This window comes from Felis catus, chromosome D1, assembly GCF_018350175.1.
Source record: "Felis catus isolate Fca126 chromosome D1, F.catus_Fca126_mat1.0, whole genome shotgun sequence".
Lineage (NCBI taxonomy): Eukaryota > Metazoa > Chordata > Mammalia > Carnivora > Felidae > Felis > Felis catus.
In genome coordinates, this window is record NC_058377.1 from 3180458 (window position 1) to 3203463 (window position 23006).

Consider the following 23006-nt stretch of genomic DNA (forward strand, 5'->3'; position numbering starts at 1 on the left):
GATCATCCACCCAAATAGTCTCACACTACAAAGTAACCCCAGTATATGCTTAGCTCGCACCATTGAAAGTTTTGTTCCTGTGCTTGTAAAAAGCACTCAGTACAATACTGACTTTGTTGATGGCCTGCATCTCCAGTCTCTTTGAACCCTTTGCTCTGACTGGTAGCTCACCTACGACTTGGTCTTGCCATCATGATGCGGTAAATGGACACCGCAACTCTCTGTGCCCGGGTCTTCAGAGGCATGGCACTCTTCCCCCTCTTGGACACCTGGGCTGGGTTGCTAAAAGATGACAGACGTCACGTGGAGAAGAGCCCAGTGGCCCCGGACAGGCCATCGGAGACCAGCTTCAGGCTTCCAAAGCCAGACGTTTTACTAATACATAAACGATCCCAGAAATGTCAGTAGGTTCCTAGCCTGTGTGCCGGTGATCTCAGACAAATGGAGAATCCCAGAGACGAGAAGGACCACACGGGTGACTGACCCACTGAGTTTTGGGACAGTTTGTTATTCCCCAATAGATAAACACATTTACCTCTAACTTTTCCCTCATCTTGTCAGTCATTTGCTTTTTACAGTTTCACAATGTATGACAGATATTTATAAGGATCAACACATTAGGTACTGTCTCAGTTTTTGACGTTAGAAGCATTTCCTAGTGATATTTGCTCCTCTTCCGGAAACCCTTCATTCATTTGCCTTCCAGATCACAAGCCTGTCTTTGTTCTCCCATGACGTCATTGGCTGCTTTTCTTGGTGAACTTGGCCAGTGACTTCCCATCTCAGGGCCTCTGCTCTCTCTGTCCTCCTTCATTCAGCAGCCTCAGGCAGCAGCTTGGTTTTTGATACCGTTTATACATAGGAGGACAGCACAAAAATTTCCCCTCCAGCCCATGCCTGCCCCCTGAATGCCGGGCTCATATAGCCGGTATCCAATGGGCATCTATTTCACTGCCTACTAGATGTCTCAGTGCCCCCAAACCTACCCCCTGTTAGAATGTTTTCCATTTTATTCTTCTAGTGTCCAAGAGTAGAACATTTAAGTCCTACACTCTTTCTCTCATTTTCTCCAATTCTGTCGGCTTTACCTTCAGAACGCAAGGATTGCCCTCTGCATCTGTCATCCAGATCTGGACTGCCCTCAACTCTGAATTTTTGCCATAGCCTTCCAAGTCCTGTTTCTGGGTCTACCTTGGCCTCATCCTTCCCATTCTCATCTCCACCCGGGAGCCAGACTGATCTCGATAAAATGTAACTCTGACCATTTAATTCATTCATGCACTCAACATTGTCTACAGTTTTCTATCTGAGAGTAAAAGTGGAAGGTCTTTTATAGCAATGGCACATTATATAGTCTGGACATGGTGAATTCCTTGATCTCATGTCCTAACTTTCCACCACTCCTCTTTGTCTGTGGATTTCCAGCCATCATCTCGTTGCTCCTGCTCAAACACATCAAGCATGTTCCTGTCTCAGCCCATTTCTCCTCGCTTTTCCCTCTGTCTGGAATGTTCCTCCTTCACATGTCCCATGATGGGCTCCCTGTCTACATCACGTCTACTTTGCTGATAAACTGTGTATTTATTTAGTTTCTATATATTCTCTCCCTGTTCCCTGTTAAAGTACAAGCTCCATAAGGAGAGGAACTTTGTTTTGTTCTCAGTGCCAAATGCCTGCCATATAGCCATTATTGAATATTTGTAGTTTTACTGAGTGAATGGATATTTTATTGATTTTGTGCATGTTAAAAAGCCCTGCCCTTGGTTTATGCACCTTCTTTTTTTTATCATCTTTGAATTCACTTTTTAGTTTCATTTTTTAAGATTAATTTCTAGTTAACATACAGTGCACTATTGGTTTCAGGTGTAGAAGTCAGTGATTCATCAACATACAGCACCCAGTGCTCATCACAAGTGCCCTCCTTTTTTTTTTTTTTTTTTAATGTTTGTTTATTTATCTTGAGGGAGAGACAGCACAAGTGAGGGAAGGGCAGAGAGAAAGTGAAAGAGAGAATGCCAAACAGGTTCTGTCAGCACAAAGCCCCATGCCAGGCTCAAATTTACGAATCGGTAGATCATGACCTGCGCCGAAATGAAGAGTTGGATGGTCAACTGACTGAGCCACCCAGATGCCCCAACAAGTGGCTTCCTAAATGCCCATCACCCATCTAGCCCATCCCCCACCTTCCATCAACCCTTGGCTTGTTCTCTGTTGTTAAGGGTCCTTTGTGTTAGGCGGTGACTCAGTGACTCAGTCGGTTGAGCATCTGACTTCGGCTCAGGTCATAATCTCACAGCTCGTGAGTTCAAGCCCCGTGTCAGGCTCTGTGCTGACAGCTCAGAGCCTGGAGCCTGCTTCGGATTCTGTGCCTCCCTCTCTCTCTGCCCCAACCCACTCGCATTCTGTGTCTGTCTGTCTCGAAAATAAATAAACATTAAAAAAAATTTTTTAAGGAAAAAAAGAGTCTCTTGTGTTTGTTTCCTTCTCTTCTGTCTCCCCTCTTCCCATATGTTCATCTCTTGTTTCTTAAATTCCACGTGAGTGAAATCATACAGTATTTGTCTCTCTCTGACTGACTTATTTCACTTAGCATAATACATTCTAGCTCCATCCACATCGTTTCCAATGGCAAGATTTCATTCATTTTGATGGCTGAATAATATTCCAGTGTATACATATACCACATCTTCTTTCTCCACTCATCAGTCAGTGGATATTTGGGCTCTTTCCATAACTTGGCTCTTGTACATAGTGCTGCTATAAACATTTGTGTGCACGTACCCTTTGAATCAGTATTCTTGTATTCTGTGTGTAAAGGCCTAATGCAGTTGCCGGATCATAGGGTAGTTCTATTTTTAACTTTTTGAGTAGTGTCCAGACTGGTTTCCAGAGTAGCTGCACCAGTTTGCATTCCCACCACAGTGCAAGAGGGTTCCCTTTCTCCACCTCCTCACCGGCATCCATTGTTTCTTGTGTTGTTAATTTTATCCATTCCAACAGGTGTGAGGTGGTATCTAGGTGTGGTCTTGATTTGTGTTTCCCTGATGATGAGCGATGTTGAGCATCATTTCATGTGTATACTGGCCATCTATATGTCTTCTTTGGAAAAGTGTCTATTCATGTTTTCTGCCCATTTCTTAACCTGGATCATGTATTTTTTGGGTGTTGAGTTTGGTAAGTTCTATTTAGATTTTGGATACTAACCCTTTATCAGATATGTCATTTACAAATATGTTCTCCCACTTCACAGACTGCCTTGTAATTTTATTGATTGTTTCCTTTGCTATGCAGAAGCTTTTTATCTTGATGAAGTCCCAGTAGTTTATGTTTGTTTTTGTTTCCCTTCATAGAGTTATATATCATGTCTTGATTCCCATTTAGGCAATCTCCATCCTCCTGAAACAAAATTGTTTTCTTAGCGATTCCTACTACTTCACCTTCCAAACAAAGTGTATAAATAACCTATTAAGTTCAATAAAATATGCTATTATGTTTTCTTTGTTGTTCTCTTGGGTTTATAGATTAATTTGGGTGGCAAATTGAAACCTTTATATTTTTTTGTCTTCTAATCAATGGGATTATATATCTCTCATAGTAGTTAAATCTTTTTTTATATATATATCACTCAGGGATTTTTTAAAATATATTTTTCCATATATGCCTTGTGACTATTTGTTTAGGATTATCTTCAAGTATCTTATGTTAGTCTCTTCTTATTGCAAAGAGAGGCTTTAAAAAAGCAAACACTTCCTGATTTTCTTTGGAGTACAAGAATGCTGTTAAATTTTGTATACTGATTTGAACTCTTGCAAATCCAAGGAGTTTATTATTAATTGGAAGAGATTTTTAATGAATAAAATCATATTTTTCAAAAGCAGTAATGATTTTATTTCTTGTGTTCCATAGTTTTTACTTTTGGCTTAATCGGCTTGGAACTCTAGTGCAAAATTGATTAGAAATCTTTTTTACTTGTATGCTATATAAAGATAATACTCAAATACTTCTGCATAAGAAGGTTACTGTTTTTCTCATATTGTTTTTCCTCTATTTCTATTTTATTGGTAGGCTTTTTATTAAATATATGTGTTAGATTAAGGAATTGGCTTTCTTCCTGTTTTCTTAAGGTTTTAATTTTTAATCTTTTATTTATTTATTTTTTAATGTTTATTTTATTTTTGAGAGAGAGGGAGATGCAGTGTGAATGGGGGAGGGGCAGAGAGAGAGGGACAGAGAATCTGGAGTAGGCTCCAGGCTCTGAGCCATCAGCACAGAGCCTGATGAGGGGCTCAGACTCACAAACCTTGATACCATGACTTGAGCCAAAGTTGCTGCTCAACCGACTGAGCCACCCAGGTGCCCCTATTTTTTATTACAAACAATTTCTGAATACTACAGAATGCCTTTGTAAACTTCTTAAAATTATTGCATCTACTTTTTCATCTTATTTTTTTGAGGAACGCTATCATAAATATGTCTGTTATTATACTGTCACCCCATTCTTAGTGTAAATACTAGTATCATTAAATACTAGTTAATAAATATTAATATTATTTCAGTTATGGCTAGATTTTCTTTGCTAGCATGTTTTTTAGAATCTTTACATAAATTTAATGAAAAATCAGCTGATATTTTTCTAACTTTTCTTCTTTTGTAATTTTGTTTCAGTTTTAGAGAAGCCCTGTAAAACAACTTAAGAAGTGTACTTCTCTTTTTGATGTGGAAGTATTTATTTAAAGTAGAGCTCATCAGTTTCTTAGAAGTTTTGTAAGACCTGTCTACAATGATTTGGGTCTATTAACCTTTTCTGCTGTTAGATATGACAAATAAAAATTAATTTCTTGAGGGGCTCCTGGGTGGCGCAGTTGGTTAAGCGTCCGACTTCAGCCAGGTCACGATCTCGCAGTCCGTGAGTTCGAGCCCCGCGTCGGGCTCTGGGCTGATGGCTCGGAGCCTGGAGCCTGTTTCCGATTCTGTGTCTCCCTCTCTCTCTGCCCCTCCCCTGTTCATGCTCTGTCTCTCTCTGTCCCAAAAATAAATAAACGTTAAAAAAATTTAAAAAAAAATTAATTTCTTGAATTTTTATGGATCCATTCAGCTTCTTACTTTATTGTGTATAATTTACCTTTTCTGGAAGAATTTCCATATATTTCCTGTGTTATGTATGATATTCTCTGTTTTTTTTCTGTATATTTTTGTCTGTATTTATTGTACCTTTGTATTTCTGACACTGTCTTTGTGCTAATTCTGTTTTTTCATTTTCAGTCTTGCTGAATGTCTGTGATTTGATTCGTCCTGTTAAAGGGCCAGCGTTTGCTTTAATGACCTGCTCAGTCCTTTGTTTCCTTACCATTTTATTCGTGATTTCTTTTTAATCTTTATTATTTGCTTACTTCTTTTTATGTATTGGTTTACTATTCTTCTGACTTCTCAAGTTGAATGCTTAGTTCATACGTTTTTCTTCCTTGTTTTTGTATGTGTTGTACATATACACTTGTATATGTATATGAATTATGTATGTGCATTTATTGATTGATTTATATATTTCAATTTTGAGTTGAGATGTGAGGCAGTCTTTCTGCTAGTGGATTTCTAATATTAACACTCAGTAGCCAGAGAATGAGGTGTATATAATATGTGTCTTTGGATCTTTGTGATGTGGCTCATGTTTCTACATAGGTAGGCCAAGTCCAGAAATAAAAACATCATTAATCTTTGTAACGTTAGTTAACCCTTGCAATTCAAAATTCACTTAACCCCTATAGTTCAGAATCCCTACCATTCTAGTCTCTCCTTCCTTTGAAGAGGCAACACGGCACAATGGTTAATAATTCTGATTCCAGAGTGAGTCTGGGCACTCCTATCTTGTTGTGGCCACGTGCTGACTGTGACTTTGGACAAGTCATTTAAGCTCTATGTTCTTTTGTTTCACTGTCTGTAAAACAGGGTTGTTGATAATTACAGGGCTGTTGTTATGATTAAATTAGTTACTTATATACAAAAATCCCTCACAATAATCAAAATCTTTACATTAATCCTGACATAAAATTGATCTGTATAAATTTAACTATTATAGTTACATTCGATATCTAGAGCATCCTTTTATTTTTTTAAATTTAGTTTTTTAAATTTAGTTTAATTTAGTTCAACTAAATTTTTTTAAATTTAGTTAAATTTAAAGTATCTATCCAGCATTCTCTGTACACATAGCAGAAGTGGTACATCTCCTTCCATAGTAGTTCTGATGGCCATGTTGCCCAAATTCCTCTACCAACATTCATCCCTCCAGAACTGTGGATGTTGTCTTTTCCATTACTAACACCCCCCTTTCACTTTACTGCCATTTATGCAATTATATTTGTATTTCTCTACAAATACACTGACTTTATACCGTCTTGAATCAAAGCCCAACTGATCTCAATAGCCAAGAGCTTGCAAGGGATAAAATTTTTCTGAAATGTGGAACATGCAGAGTCTGAGGAAAACAATAACAAGACAATTAACTTATGGGAAGAAAGATATATGGGATTAATTTGCTGAAATCATAATAGTTTACTGAGAAAAAAAAATGAGCCCAACAGATTATGTTGATTAAGTAATGAATTAGAAAATTTGTTCTACATCATCATATAGATCCAGGGTTTGAGAGTGTACAAATGGGGAGCTAATTTACAGTGTTGGTCTCCAGATGGGCACTGTCTCCTTTCACCTTGTACTGAGGGCCAAAGTCATGGCCAGCTGTCTTCACCCAGTGACATGCAGACACGATAGGAGTCATTAAGCTGGAAAATCCAGCTTGCTTCTTACACTTCATTTCCAACCAGCCACCATTTTAATTGAAATTATATTCTCTTTTGGAGGATTTACAGGGCACAGTTTAGTTGTTTTCATTTTTATTGAGATACCAAACGTTAAATGAGTGTGTTGTGCTAGCTAAGGTACTTTTCCAAGTTGGTCAAGAAGGGCTGGACTGCCCATGATTGCCTGAAGGAGAGAAAAAGAACAGAAGGTCACGATAGTAATCCCCAGAAGCCTTTAGTCCATCCCTTATTATGATTCTTTTTTCATCCTCTTCCGAGTACTTTTTGCCACTTTCTTTGGTTTATATTTGTGACCCTTATAATCTGTCTGCTAAAAATACTCAGTGTGATCTTTGCCAAATCTGTTATGAAATTACATCATCTCTCTGTGCAAAGCACTTGAAATATTGTCCATCTCACTGGGCATAAAATATGTAAAACATTTACCATGTGACCACCAAGGTCCTTGTGATCAGGCTCCCCACTGCTTTTCTTAGGTCTTCTCAGCCATTTTCCCCAATCTCATCTGCCTCCAGCCTACCATCCTTTTGCAGTTCTTTAGACATGTTAATTGCATTTCTGCCTTAGGGTGTTGGTACTTGCTGTTCCCTGAGCTAGGACACTTTTCCCCCTGCCCATGATACCACAAGGTTCCCTCCCCGGTCTGTCCATTCTTTGTTCTGATTTTACCATTTTATCACTTCAGAGAAACTTTGCCTGATTAATCTATAGATAGCACTGCAGCATCCACCTTTTTGTGTCTCTTTAGTCTCCTTTATCTTTCTTCTTAGCTCTTATCCCTCTCTGACATAGGATATATTTCCTTGTGTATTTAGAGTCTGTTTCCACTCGCTAGAGTATGAGCTTTCTCAGAGCAAAGACTCCATTTGTTTTGTTTACTGGTAGATTACCAACAACTGGAACAGAACCTGGAACATAGTAACTGCTTGAGAAATGCATCACATCAATAATTCAATCCCCAAATGTGGTTCTACTGGACTAATTAGGCCTTAAAAGCTATTATACTGAGATATCTGTGCAATTGTGGAACCAAATTGTCAGAAACCAGAGTATGGGTAAATATTTAAACTACTGAGAAAAACGTTATGATAAAATATAATTTAAATTATGTGTCTGAGAGGGATACTAAGAATTGTTTATAATGTAGAATGATATAAAGCTGCTCTGAGGGAGTAAAATAATTGTTGGGTCTAACCTTGATGTACCCATTCTAAAGTAGTTTGCCTAATAATAATAATAATATGTTGAGATGGGTGCTTGAAGGGGTTTTGATACTTGAGTAGTATTTGCAGATCTGACACCACACTGAGAACAGCTGGAGAACCAGAGTTGGCCTCACCACAAGCTTTACAGTCCCGGATAGATTTCATACTGTGTGATGACGATAGCTCAAAGTAGTGAGGGAGTGCATGCCCTCAGAGGACCAAAGTCCTGCTTTCTCCATGGTTAGCTCCTCTGTGTTGTGTGTTTTCAGGATCTGAGGCACTGTGTGGTGACTGAGCGTGAGGGAGGGGCAGGCAGGTAGAGAATGAGAGATGAGTATAAGTAATAATGGAAGCGTGAGCACATTTCTGTGTTAATAACTGCTACCGTGTGTCCTTCGTAGGTTATTACTTCCTGTCTTGGTTTGGCTTCTCTCACTGATTGATTGACGGACGGATGGATTGTGGAGGTGGAGGTAGGGGCCAGATGCACATTAAGTACAGTAAAAAACAGCCACTGATCGCCAGGCTACATCAACAAGGCACACTACTGTGACCGTCTCAGCTGTCAGCTGCCATGGGTCACTGGACCTCACCACCCGTATTACTCTCCCATTCACTTCACCTGCCAACAGCTCTTGATACTTACTATTTTCAATTGCCAGGGAAGAGATAGAAGTATCTTGTCATGGATAGTCGTTCAATGGTGGGCATCTGGGCTCTAACATTTGGTTTTTCAAATGACTGTTGTACCTAAAACCAAAAAGAGGTGCTAGGTGAGGACTACCTCTTAGGAATTCTCAGAAAAGAGTTTCCACCTCGAGCCCGAAAATTCCGGGCATGCAGGGTGCTCCCAGGACTGATGAGGCTCGTCCCATGGATACTCTAACTTCCTGCCACTGCTGCCTTCCCTCTTAAAAGTGACACCCTCTGTCATAATAGCTCTTTATCTCACATACTCTATATCTAATCCAAGGCCTTTCAAACTTCCATTTCCTGTTTTCTGATCTATAGGTCTAATGACCAATTTTCCTTTGGGGTCTGTTTGTGAGAACTCGGTCTCGAGAATTCTCTACGTTCTACATCCACCAGGGCTAACTCCTCAATTTAATGAGACTCAAATCCCAGGATTTTGTTCTTAAGTCTGGAACAATGAACAACTTTCACATCCCCTCCACCAACCTGACCTGAAGTCTTTTGACACGGACTGATCAATGAGATCCTACTTAACCTAGATCGACTATTGCTAGTCTTTTCCTAGAAATGCCCTTCAAAGTGCAGTGTATAAATCCTGTTCATCAACTTGCTAAGTTCTTATAGAGACCCTGACTCATGTCACACTGCAGTCTTCTCCAGTTTACTAATGGTATAGCCTTCTTTTTCCATAAGAGTGTACCTGTCCTCTGTGTTTTTGAATGGAAACACAACACACTTTTCCATGTTCTTAATACCAATCCCTTTCTCCCTAAAAAGAGGGGAGGAGCATATATTTATTATTCATGCATTCATTCACTCAATGAATATTAATTCCTATGTGCCTGAATGTTGAGGTGTTTAGCAAATCCCTGCCTTCATTAAGGTCTCATTTGAGTGAGTGAATGCAGTTGAAAAAGAAACAAATAAACACATACCCTGAAGGCATGCATGCTTGCGGGAGCTACAGAGGGAAATAAACTAGAAGAAGGAGGACCCAGGTATGTCCTGAGCCAGGGAAGGAATATCACGTCTTCCCTTCTGGACCACTCCATTCAAAGAACGTCTTCTCCTGTCTTCTCTTTCACATGTCCTCAGTCTTTGTCTTTACGGATCCTATCCCAGCAATCATCTCTCTTACAAGAGTGTAAATGCTCCACAGCCTTATGTCACTTATGTCTCGTTCGCCCCCTTGTTGCCAGTATAGAACCCACCACCAAGTATGCCACCCAACCCTATTTATTTAATAAATTAAACAATGAAAATTAATCCAAATACCCCCCACTCTTTGAAATGTAAGAACTTAAATCCCATGAGAGACAAGCTTATATCTTCTATTATTGTTTAATATATTTTGATCTCCTGCTTCTACACATTGATATTTTTTTTTTCTGTATCGGGTTTTAAACACCTAGATGACAACAACCAGGTGCCACTCTGCTTGTGTTTGCCTGACATTTCTGCCACTGTCCCCTGAAAGGCAGATAATAACAAAGCGCTTCTAAGCAACACGTGACTAGAAGAGGAGAGACAAGCTTACCTTCCGAAATACTTCCTCCAGATGAAAGCACCACGAATACTTTTGGAAGCACGTGATGAGTTGTGTAATGAAGAGAGATCCCTTGTTCACGTCTCTCCAAGACACATGATCTGAGGAGACAGGAAGCGGTCACCCTTGGGCTGTGGCCTTCGCCCTTAGGTTGCTTATATTTGTTTCTAAAGCATAGCGTGGTAATTCTCTCGACATGTTGAGGAGAAGCACTTATAACTCTTTTCCACAGAGAGGAAACAAACCAACACACCAAAAGCTAGTAGAGATTGACCTAATGGGGCAGCTCATCAGAATTGTGGGAGATGGCACTGTATTGTTAGGACGGACTGACTTTTTATTACATGCCCCGTGTTCATCTGCTTGAGAGATAACTGGAATTATCACATTTTACAGAGGCAACAATAGAAGCTCAAATGGATTCAAGAATGTCCCCATGTTTACACAGGTGGCTCTTTACAGATTTCATACCCTCCTTTCACAATATAGCAAATAAAATAGATGAACAGACCCAAAGGAAACTCTTGGAGGGGATCGATATGTTCATGGCATAGATTGTGGTGATGATTTCACAGATACATACTTATCTCCAAACTCGTTACATCATATACACTATATATGCATAGTATTTTGTATGTCAATTATGATTCCATAAATGGGTTAAAAAAGGTGAAAAATAAAAATTTGCAAATTAAAAGCACTCAAATGTCAGGCTTCTTCAGGTGATTATGTTGAGCTCAAGAATTCTACACTGTTCTATTAGTAGGGTCTAATAAGCCCCCTAGTACCATTTTGTACTCCTCTAACAGGGCATCCAAATCCCTTGCTGGGGTGTGTGATGGCATACCGACAGAAAGTATCAAATGGGAAATACAGAGGCAAGGCTTGTCCTGTATCCCTGGAAAAGGGCAGCCAGTCCCAGGATCCATGAAAACTCTTCTCAAAATGTTGACTGGATTCAATAGAAAACTGAATCCATCATTTATGTTAAAATGGCTTATGGTCAGGGGGGTTCCTTCCATTAGGTTGTTTTAATGTTTGGTGTGCCTTTGACTATAAAGCATAGCACTTATAATAAAAGCACAATTTTAGAACGTATGGGGGATAAAAGAATCTTTATCCCCATAGAACAGACAAGACAAAACATAAAAGACATCAACCCTTAAAATTTGCTTTAGGTCATTGTTGCACAGAGCCTGTCTTGATTTTCTAGAATCACTCAGAGCTGGCCTTGGGCCCCCCAATCCCTGTCTGCAACAGAAGGACACGTACGTGGGGTCGAAGAGCAGAAAGCGATGAAGTCCTTCTCCACGTGGACCTTGTAAATGGCGTCGTCCTCTAGGTTGTCACCCACCTGTGAAAGGCTGCTACCCATCTGTGAAGTGCTGTCCATTGGGGCCGCTGGAGAGTCACTGATCAACAGTTCCCCCAAATTTTCTGTGGAGACATCGACTTGCTGCACACTGTACAGCTCCGAGTATGCCTGGTCCAATTACCCACCTCTTTCTTGTTAAATATTTATTCTAACCAGTTTCACACACACACACACACACACACACACACACACACACACACACACACCACTCTGCCTTTCTCTCGTGTTGTTGAGCAATGTGCCCACTAATGGTGAGAATGTCATAAAACTGGAAGAACCCATTTGCTAAGACCAACAAAGGAGTTAAAGCCTCACTTGCATCATTTCAGAGAGCAGACTTAGATTTTTCGCTAAATAATTTTTGTTTCCTTTTTATCCCCCCAAATGCCACTCCACAAAACCTAAAAGACCCTGGATTAACTCAAGTAGAGATGTGTCAGTTGACAAGACACATTCTCGTGCTACCAGCCCCCGAGGTGGACTCTCCTAATAGTTCAGTTTGGTTTCTATGGCCTGAATTGGGTCTACAATCGTTCCCTCTAGAAAAAAAGTACACATCACAGTTCTCTGCAAACAGCTTCATCTCAGAACTCACCACCTCTGCAGGCCTGGACGATGATGACCTTGGGCTTGTCCTTTAGACTAAGGCAGTTGCGGTTGTTGAAAATCTGGAAGATGGTGTCATAAGCCAATACATCTGGGTCTCCTTCAGCGCTGTACTTCGTCCCACAGATTCCACTCAGGATGCCATGAGACATGAACACCAGGAATGTGCTGTCCGAGGACTTGTGCTCTGGACGGGCAGCAAATGCCCTCAGCTCTGATTCCATGTCCTGAAAGAGACCTCCAAGTCTCACTTTGACAGGGACAAGCATTTCAATTAGCCTGACCTCCTACTCCTCATGCACAGTGTAAGAAGCATCCGTGGCATTCCACGTGCTGTGCCTTTTCCTGGTGGCTGCCCCATCTTCCTATCATGGAGCAGTGGGTGGAACTTTCTGCTCCTGACGACACTATATAAACCATCCTCTGGATACACGTTGCACTCGCCTCCCGTCCCTTATGTAGTTTTTCCTTTCCATCTCTGTCTTTTCTCTCATTACCTGATCAGAGTTTTGTGTCATAAAGGCATCACACAGCTTCCCTTGTCAAACCCATCCCACCGTGCTTAGAATGAAATCGAACCGTGGGTGTACGAACACCCCCTCTCGCCCTGCCTCCTCCTCTCCTGGGCTCTGGTCACCATAGTCTTTCTGTGGTGTTCCTGTGCCAGCTTTCCCATTGCGTTCAGACTTGTCGCTTGGAATGTATTTCATCCACGCCTTTCTGGACCTGTCTTGTTCCATGCACCGGTGTGCCTCGTTCTCTGTTATCTCCTCAGAGAGGTTTCTCTAGACCACCCCGTCCAACATTCTTGCTCCCCACTCACCAGTTTGCTCTCCTGTTTCCTTTTCACTTGCTTTTGACTCTTTTCGGTCTTCTAGAGACACCCTGAAATTTTCTGTTTTGCTTACAGATTGATTACTCTCGCTAAGTGCACCTAGATCGTGGCAGGTGGGAGCTTCCTGTCTCATTCACAGACCTGTGCCCAGTGCCAGGAATAACCCCTGGGACACAGCTGGGACTCCGTACATTCGTGGCAAGTACATTCGTGCTAAACGCTCGTTACTCTAGAGTTTCCTGGGCAGTGTTGGGGCCAAGTCCTAACCATCCCACTTTGGAACATGCCAATCACTTTGTTCATTTATGGAACTGACGACAGTTAGAGCTCAAAAGAGGCATAGATTTTACTTTCCAATACTTTCATTTTATAAATACACACACACACACACACACAGCTTAAGGTTGTCAAAATATTTGCCTAATATGGTAACACTAATGTGTTAGTAGCAGTATGGATGTTGAACATATACTTGTTTGGGGCAGGTTAGGGGTCCCTACCTTAGCAGTGAGTTCCTCTTTTATGTGCACACTGTAGCCAAGGTCTGTAAGCAGCCTCCTCATCCCTGCAACGTCAAGGTCAGCCCCCTTCCTGAGAGAAAGATGATCGAACGTCGTATTGCATATGATGAGAGCCAGACGAGTACGATCCTTTCTCTCCTTTATTGGGTAGATCTGCCAGGAATAGATTTGCAGTGAGTTCAGTTTGTCTCCCTCTCCTTTGAAAGCCTCACCCACCAGTCCCTGTTACGTGCTAAGGGCTCATGTAGCTGCCCCAACCCCTGAACCAGAAGACCCTGCTTTCTTAACTCTTTACAGTGGATTGAGTTGACAATGGAAAGAATTACAAATTGGAAGTAAATGATCTTTTAAGAGCCTGGAACAGGACCCAGTATATATCTGCGATGGTTACTCAGGAATCTTGAGGGCCCTCGAATATTTCCTACTGTCTCTTCCTCTCTCTTCTCTGCCTGGTCTCATCTTTCTTAGAATTCAAGATTCAGATCAATTTTTGTCAAAGTCGGGAGACACCTGCCAGTGGCCCCGGCTAAAAACGATTGCATCAGTGATCCTTTGCCTTTGGTAACATTATTATTCTGGTACTGGTTTTTGAAAACATAGCAACATACAGTGCTATGCAGGCTTCAATTATATTTTAAAAATATGCATTATATCTAGGATTTTCACTAGAATGCAAACAATTACTACTTGGCCATATTCTCTTATACATATTTTGCATCCATGACTACGGCTAAAATTGTCATAAATCACAAATAGATACTAGAACAAATAGATAAACAAAGCGAGAAATGTACTTTTTATCATGGGGTTGAAAGAGAATTAGAGTCTATGTGAGGCCCCATGATTTCCTCCTTGCCCAAAGCATCTATGGGTAAGATGACCACTGCCCCCACTCCCCAAACTTTGCAGGTAGTGCTTTAGGAAACCGTGTATTTCGTAAAAACAGTTGTTTCTCTCTTATTCTCTATTTCACGGACGAGCACAGTACCTCTTCAGCCCTCTGTTTACACAGTTTCACGAAGTTTTCACGAGGACAAAGCTTGAGAGCATCTACAGATTCTTCTGGCTCAGCCGGCCCAGGCATGTTATTCACGCTGGCTGCAGGATACATCACATGACATAAATTATGAGATCTGCCTTTGTGACCCACTTACCACTTCAGAAACTGACAAAGAAGGGAAACTATGGGCAGAAGATTTTTTAACGCGTAAGGGTTATGACTGTATCTAACCTCTAGTGTGAGGAGATGTATTTTGACTAGGAAAGAAGGGGGGGGATTTTTAGTAGAGAAAGAAGATCCACCTGAAAGTGCAATAGTAGATTCTGCTAATTCTGAAGAAAACGCCTTGATGATTTGGGGTCAAATTTAGCCTTTCTACCTTCAGCAGAAACAGTTTGATTTTTCTAGTGGTTTTACTGTAGGGTCCTCACTCATCCAAGTAGACTTTCTATCGTCTCTGAGCAAGAACATATTGAGCTAATATCTATTGGAGGGCTAACCATTAGAAATGTAATTGGGCCACCTGTGCAAGTCAAAATTTTATAATGTCCATGTTAAAAAAAAAACTAAAAAGAAACAGATGACATTAATTAATATTAATTGGCATTAGTACTAACATTAGCACTGCATTTTAACATGATATGTCCAAAATATCACCCTTTCGGCACGTGTTACCAGCCAGGAGTCAGGCACCCAATAGCCAGGTATGGCTAGTGGCCGTCTTGTGGGACGATGTACAATTTTGAGCCCATTCTTATTTCATGCAATACACCCCAGACACGTAATGGGATCTTGAATTGTGTACCATCCAGCTGTCACTTGGCCCAGACTCTTGACCTTTCCAGAGGAGACAGGCTTCGGTGACTTGTCACCAAGTTGTGATGTCAGCTATGTAGAGGGTCACTGCTGTGTCATAACTCTAGGGCTCTGTCCAGAGACTCTACTGTGCTCTGGTGACACTTGCCCCCAGGTTGCTGAGTAACTCGCGCTCAGTTTTCAACCAGGTTTAAAAATGTGAGGAAATCCCTCCTCCCTTGTGGAGAAGTTTGTCTCCGGCTCATCCTGACCCACTCCCTGGAGAAATGTAGTGCTCTCAGACCCTGCTTGGCCTCACTTGACGGAGATTGTGCAAGACACTTGGAAAGTCCAGAGCTCCCCCCCACCCCGCACCCCAGAGAAATGAGGAAGAAGAATTCACAAACAGAATTTAGAAGTTTGCCAAGAGCTATTCGAAAAGGAAGGATTTTTGTCTATGAAATGGGTAAATCTTTGTGTTCACTTACATGAACCAAGAACACCTCTGATTTTATTTAAATGAGAAAAGCAATGTTACCCTTTATAAAATTTTCAGTTGTTTATATTCTACACTTTTTTTTTCTATTTCACTCACTTGTTTCCATTAGTTTTTAAATAATATTTTTCTGATAAATGTCTTTCTAAATGCTAAAAACCTGGAGAGGCAGCAGATTACAAGTCTTTAAGGAAACCCAGCTTTCTGAATCTTTTTTGAACAGTGACACATGCTCTTCCTTCGTATTCCAGAAGATTCTGCCAGTGGGAGGACATATAGGGTCCTGGGATAGTCTCTGGTCAGAGAGTACGTTTTCTCATCAAAAGAGTTCTCGGTTTCCAGATTGTGTCCAGCTTTGGCGAACACTCTAACTTAACAAATGTTGGCTCCTAATGACCATTATGTATCTACAAATAGATACTGTGCTTGCAGATGAAACTGGGAATAGATAGGATTTCCATCTCATATTTAATGGTAAGGTTGGCATGGAGATGAATCCATTCAGTACCACATAATAAATATTATAGTGCAGCCTGCTTCCCAAAGCAGGTTCTACTCACCTAGCAGCACAGTGGAAACAAATGAGAGAATTAAGAGTTGAGATAAAAATTTCAATGTGTTTGTCTTATCTGTTACCTAATGAAATGCTCCGAGAACCCCTTAAACTGATACAAAAAGAGAGGGTCTGGTACCAGGTAAGACAAAGCCATCCCTTTGGGAGGTAGGAACCCAAGTAGTTATTTTTTTGTAGGAATAACCAGTGTGTGGCACGTTAGCCTGCCCAAGTGTGAGCTTGTTACACGAAATGAACTAGTAGATTGGATTCCTCCTCTCCCCACTCCCCTCAGTACCATGCTAGGAACCCTCAGAACCCTATCCATGTCCAGAAGGCTTGGCCAATGTCCAGAAGGCCTGGCCAAGGTCTTTATGTCCTACAGAAGGCCAGCTCGCCCAGCTTCCCCACCTGCCTGCATTCTGGGATCTCTCTGGAGGCTCCGTGTGCAGAGGGATCCCATGGAATCCCTGTGCCTGCCTCCCACCTGCCATGGATTCGGCTGATGGCCTAATGTATTTTCCATTTAATGTGCATTGTGATGCCTGGAGTTGCTAAAATTATTTTGAAGCTCCCATGACTTCGTTTTTGATTCCCATTTGCTGAATTATCTCTGATTTTTTTAAAATCCACATTGTCTCCATTCCATGTCAGCTTTAAGGGAAAGTAATAAACCTGCCGAAGGTCCAATTTAAATATTAATGAGGACACGGCCCAGGCCACCATGTTGGACGTCCATCAGACTGGTGTGTGTGTCCTGCTGGTCAGGGGCGCCCCACCTCCAGAAAGGACTCATTGAAAAAACTCATTTGCTATAGTGAAGTCTCTACAATTTCTGTTATCGTTTGTTAATTATTGCTTATTTTTATTAGTATATTGATAAGCTCTGGTATGCAGGACTGAGAGTTCAGGTTAAACACTGTCGTAAATTAAGTGTGCCACTAGTGACCTTGGGCCCGGCGAGATTTGGGCTCTAGTAATATTTATAATTCAATGTAGATCAGAAGTTTTAAAATGTCCTAATAGATTGGACACGTTATAGGTGTTCTCCTGATCCTATTTTGTAACTTGCAGAAATGAGTGAGCCCTAGAAAGGTCTAAATATCAGAAGCAAAATCATAATTATGATAAGTAACATTTGTTGCCTGCACATTTTTTCTTCATTTGTTGTATTCATCCTGTATTAATTACGTGCCTGCTATGTGGCTGGCACTCTGCTGAGAGCGATTACTCACTTGTGAAGAAAACACTTGTGCTCTGGGTGAAGAGACTTGGTGGATTATAATCCTGTGTAATCAGAAGGGAACCCTGGAGAAGAGTGACTGTCTGAGCAAAGAGGTTACCAAAATTGTCACCATTTCAGAGATGCTGAGACTGGTGCCCAGGGAGGGAAAGAAGCTTGAATGAAATCACAGAGTGTCTACAGTGACAGGACCTGGGTTCAAGGTCAAATATCCCTCACTGCAAAGTGTCCACAAGTACCTCTTTCTGAGAGCAACGTACATGTAAAGACTTGGCTTCTTGGCTCATTGGGGATTGGATCCCTGCCAGCAAAAGACAAGATGGCCTCCAAAAGGACAACGACAGGTTTAGTGAAAACCACATTCTAGTAATGAAGGATGGCAGGATTATAGAGGACCCTAGAGGGGCTTTGGAGGTGACTAGACTCCAGAAAATTTGAGATGCCCATTGTAAGTGACTTTAGTTTACCTTCTAAACTGGTAGAATGCTTGTCCGTATTAAGGAAAGTTTGGACAATGGCTTGACCTGCCTCCTTGGGTTTCTGACGCACTGAGTTCAGAAAGACCCGGGGCTTGTCTCGAGGTTTGGCATCATGAAATTTTTTCTTTTCTGCTTCCTCCAATTTCAGGACATCTTTCTCCACCAAGTCTTGCAAAACGCCAGTAAGGAGCTCTTTGCCCACAGATTCCAAAATCTTAAATGGGTTTTTGTCGTGTTTGTCCTCTGTAGGAAATACAAAGACCCCTTCAACTATGGGCACAACTTAGAGTCTTGCTCTGTCTCTAGAAGGTTCTCCATTATGGGAAATAACCCTGAAAATGCCTTCTGACTATTTCACCATCTACCCCATAAACTACCTGTCCTCTTGCACTGTACCTGTTGAGTTCTCTCAGCCCATCAAATTCACACTGGGCCCACGGGCTAGTATTTAATGGCTCATCACCACCTAAGATGAGGGGAGGGGCTTCTCATCTCTCCTCTGGGACACTGGGCCTAACGCTAACTTCCCAGCCACCTACTGCTTTTACATTTCTCTTTCTCACAGTGATGGTGATGGCCCATTTGTAATATCTGCTCCAAGGAAAGCCCGTGCTGTTACCTACAGCTGTAAATTTGTTTCCACTAGAATGTACTATCTTTTCTTTCCTCTGTGTGTAATTTCCTTGGTAAAAGCACCATGTCTTTGAATCCACATCTCATTCCCACATCTTTGTGCTTCAGACACTGACAAACCTGCATATGCCTCCCGAATGTATAAGTTAATGAATAAATGAGCGAATGCATCTAGAGTTCTGATGTTCTAAGATCTTGTCTCAAAAAGAATTCTTAATTGAAAATAATCTGATGACTCATCTTTCAGTATGGTAGATTAATTTGCTACTGTGTGGGATAGTGTTCTATCCCATCTTTGCCGAAAGGGTAAATGTAGTGTCATTTCCATCCCAAAATTTTCGGCTAGCTTTAATCTGATGGTGGAAATTCCTAAATACCTATTCTTTCATATTTCATGTACTTTCATAAGATCATTAAAAGCAGGAGCTTTGTTTGTCCTGTTCGTTACCTAGAGCAAGATCTCTGATACAATTGGCATCTGCCAAATATCTTTTTAATGACATGGTATGCTAGCAATGGTGATGAAATGAGTCAGTAAAATAGTATTTTAACTAACATTTACTGCATGCATCCTGAGTCAGCTACTGTGATGGCATTGTACCTATGACGAAGTCAGACACTTCCAAATTCCTCATAAAGCTTAAAGTCCAATGGGGGGACCTGGGAGAAGGATGGATCTGTTTTTTCTTTTCTTTTCTTTCCTTTTTTTTTTTAAAGACTAGAAAAGTATAGTAAATGGCTGAAGAATCCTAGGCCACTATAGGAATAGGGGTTCTGAAAAAGAGTAGTAGAAATAAAAGCAGAGAGCAGGGTCTGGATTTGAGAGAGGAACCAGTAAGCTTGGCCGCTTCTTGAGTGTCGGAAGTGAGGAGAAAGAAAGAACTGAAGATGATTTCAGGTTTCTGGTGTGAATGACTGGGTGACAGTGGTGTCATTAATCAGGACAGAGGAAACTGGAGGGGAAGCAGGGCGGGGGGAAGGATGACCAGTTAGGCTCGGGGCGCAGAGAGATAAAAGCTGTCTGAGGGAGCCATGAGAGCATATGTTCAGTAGGCACTAGAACAGGAAAGTGTGGTGTTCAAGTGGGTAGTCCGGTTTGGGACACAGGTTTAGAACTTGTGAGCATAAACATGTTAGTAAAGCTACGGGGATGGCCTCTGCTAAAGCACATGGATTAAGAAAAGAAAAAGGCATCAGATCAGTTCATGAGAATTACCCATTGCCCTCTCACCCTGAGGTCATCCCATGAACCTGTATATAGTTAACGTCAGGAAAGATGCAGTTCGATGTTCTTGCTTTGGAAATACCAGTACCTGGAAGAGGAGGAAACGCTACTTCAGAGTCCGTGGTGTTCTGAGAATTTCCAGATTGTGGGCCTGAGGAAAGATTAAGGACATTAAAATAGTCACTTCTCATGTCTCAGGAATCTTGGCCAATGTGATGGAGGCTCCCCTTTGAAAGTACCTCCTGCAGGCCTGTTCAAGATGCGACTGGCTGAGAACCACACCCACCACCGAGAAGCAAAAGCCTATACACCTTCGTGGCAGAACAGATGAGTCTCTGAACGTGGCTCTTTCTGCTTTCTACGATGAAAGACAGCATCAGATGTAGCATCAAGAGGTCTCTTACTTTATAAGTTTCACGGTGGCTCCTGGGGTGACCCCTACTGCCTACCAGGTGTGTGCAAGGAGTGTCTCATGCAGAGCCGGGCCGGGCTTTAGAGATACCTAAAAAGGACAGGCATCTGCCCGTGGACACTTAACTTTGCCAAGACGTACCACAGCAGAAAATCAGGACGAGGTGACCTCCTGGTCGCCCCTCAATCAGTGTAAAGTCAGTTTCCCAAGTATCACAGAACAAGAGAGTGGCCAAGCCAGGGTATGAGTGCAAACCTGTCTTCGTTATCATCCATAGACTGTTAATCAAGTATGCCACATAGGGCACTGCACGATAACACAGGTGCCAGGATCCCTAACCACCGCCTCAGTTGCGGTATTTGGTCGCATAAAATCACTCAACATATTAGTAAATCCTCTTCGGTAACTTTTTTGATTGTCAATTTTAAAGATAAGAATTTAATTGAAATTTGTTTAAGGTTTTATAAAGATCTCAGTAGAACAACACCCACCCGAGAAGCTTATCCCGAAAACTTTAAGAATTGGCATAAGCTGACAATTGAGAAATACTCCCAACTCTTTTTTTCATGGTACCTATTGGAGACCAGATTTCCATATACAAACGGTGGTCCATTTCCCTGCTGCGAATGGAGGACAGCCGCAGGGAACCCCATAAAACTTCAAGCCCAAGGTAGCACGCTGCACTTGACCCATCCCACCCATCTAGACTGCTGGAGTAAATTAACCATCAGTAACTTCAAGAGCATTTTCTGGAGGAGGCCTTTTATGGTAATAGAAAGTCGGTCTTCTTATGACCAAGAAATTTCTCATAGAAGGATCTCTCCCATTAGAGTGCATCCGAAAATTACATCTAATTGTCATGTTCTATGGGCCTAAAAACATTGGCAGAGAGATGAGGGAGCGACAAAGCCCTATACCCCTCACTGAGGAGGTACCATGGGACAACTTGAGAGGCACACCCCACACACGGGGAGTCACAGTGGGTTATACAAGTGCCTCTAGGGTCCATGAACTGTGGATGGAAAGGAATGGGACAAGGATGAAGGCTTTGGCTATTCTAAAAGTCATCTGGGCCCTTATTGTTATTTGTTGGTTGTCTCTAATTTGGGGGGTATCTTAAATGAAAGAGTTACTGAAAGATAAATGAGAAGTTCATTACTCATTGGTAAATGCTTGCTGGGTCAGTCAGCAGGCATAGGCTTCCCCCAAGCCCCAGGAGAAAAAGGCTTCTCATTTTCAAAGAACATCTTCTCTTTCTAAATGGCTTTGGCGTGTGCAAGAGAGACCAGGGGCTGGACGCCCCTGGATCTCCTGTGTCTGCTGTGGGGAGGGACTAAGTGACCACAGGAGGGGCTGCTCAGATGTCTGAGCCCAGGATTAGGCCCTCAGAAGGACTGGAGGTGGGGGTTTGGGGAGGCTCACAGAATGGTCTGCAGCCGGGTCCCACACTGGTGGACAGTCTTACTTCGAAGAAGGTGGGAGGGGGTAACTAGAAGACAGAGTCCACTTAAAATCTTCACTTTTCTGTAAGCGCTGAATTTATTCTCTGAGGGTTTCACCATCACCGAAATACATTTTATTCCTCCTGGAGAGCACAGTTTTGGAGAGGGGTTACAAAGTGAATTTGATTACAGACCTGAAGTTCTTATGTCAGATGACTATGTTCCCTGGACTTTAACGAGAGAGAGAGAGAGAGAGAGACAGACAGACAGACAGACAGACAGACAGACAGACAGACATTGGCTGATTAAATGCCTTGCCAGGGTGGCTGGAGAGTACAACATGAAACTTTTCAGGCTGCTCTCATGAACTTCAACAAATCAGCTGCCACATATTCAGGATGGGGAATGAGCTTCGATCCAAAGAAGGCGACTGAGGCCAGGAACAAAAAAGAAAGAGGAGACACAGAATAGAGCCACTGATAGAGAAATGGGGCCCCGAAGCCAGAAACCAGGAAGTTGTCCGCAAACTAACACGAGCAGGGAAGAAACCCAGTGTCAGGCACGGACACAGGGCCTACGTGAACTTCGGTCTGAGTCATTGACTCTTACTTGAGGAGAGCCCCAGCGTCTCTGCAAGGTGGGTGTCTTCCTCACAGATGTGACAGATAAAGATCTGGCACGCCCGTGGCCCTTTCCGCAGGACGCTGTCGATCAGAGCTCGGGCCTTGTCCATAACGGTAGCGTTTTCACATTTTACTCTCTCCATCTCCTCCTGGTTCAGCACGTTTTTCTCAAAGAGTTCATCCAGCAAGCCGTTGACCGTCCCCATGCCGACTGAGTTGATGAACTGCTTCCTCTTGCCCTTCAGATCCTTGTCTGGTAGGAGAACAAGGGTTCCTCAAGTCACAAAAACGGGCTGCCTGCCTCTCGTGTCAGCAGCAAGGGGCAGCCTACTTTGGGTTGAATCAGTAGGACGCCCCCTCCATACAGTGCAGGAATCCTCCAGCCATGCACACCCGTCAGTGCTCCCTGGGCCTTGCCCATACGTGCTCCCCGGCCGGCCTGAAATCACACTGGCTCCCTGCCATTCCTATCTGGAAACCCGGCATGGTCCTGACATGCCCCGTGT

At 42.1% G+C, this 23006-nt stretch overlaps 2 protein-coding genes across 2 annotated transcripts in view; one reads left to right on the forward strand and one right to left on the reverse strand.

Moving 5' to 3' along the window:
- GRIA4 (glutamate ionotropic receptor AMPA type subunit 4) overlaps nt 1-23006 on the forward strand; it is a 1433894-nt gene that overhangs the window by 491178 nt on the left and 919710 nt on the right. The window lies entirely within an intron of this gene.
- CASP4 (caspase 4) lies at nt 8677-22753 on the reverse strand (the record flags this gene model as incomplete). The annotated part of the gene is given in 8 exon segments (NM_001009365.1): nt 8677-8773; nt 10254-10363; nt 11535-11699; nt 12233-12470; nt 13579-13752; nt 14588-14697; nt 20112-20174; nt 22487-22753. Coding segments are annotated over 8 exon segments (1224 nt in total), but the record flags the coding sequence as incomplete, so codon positions are not given.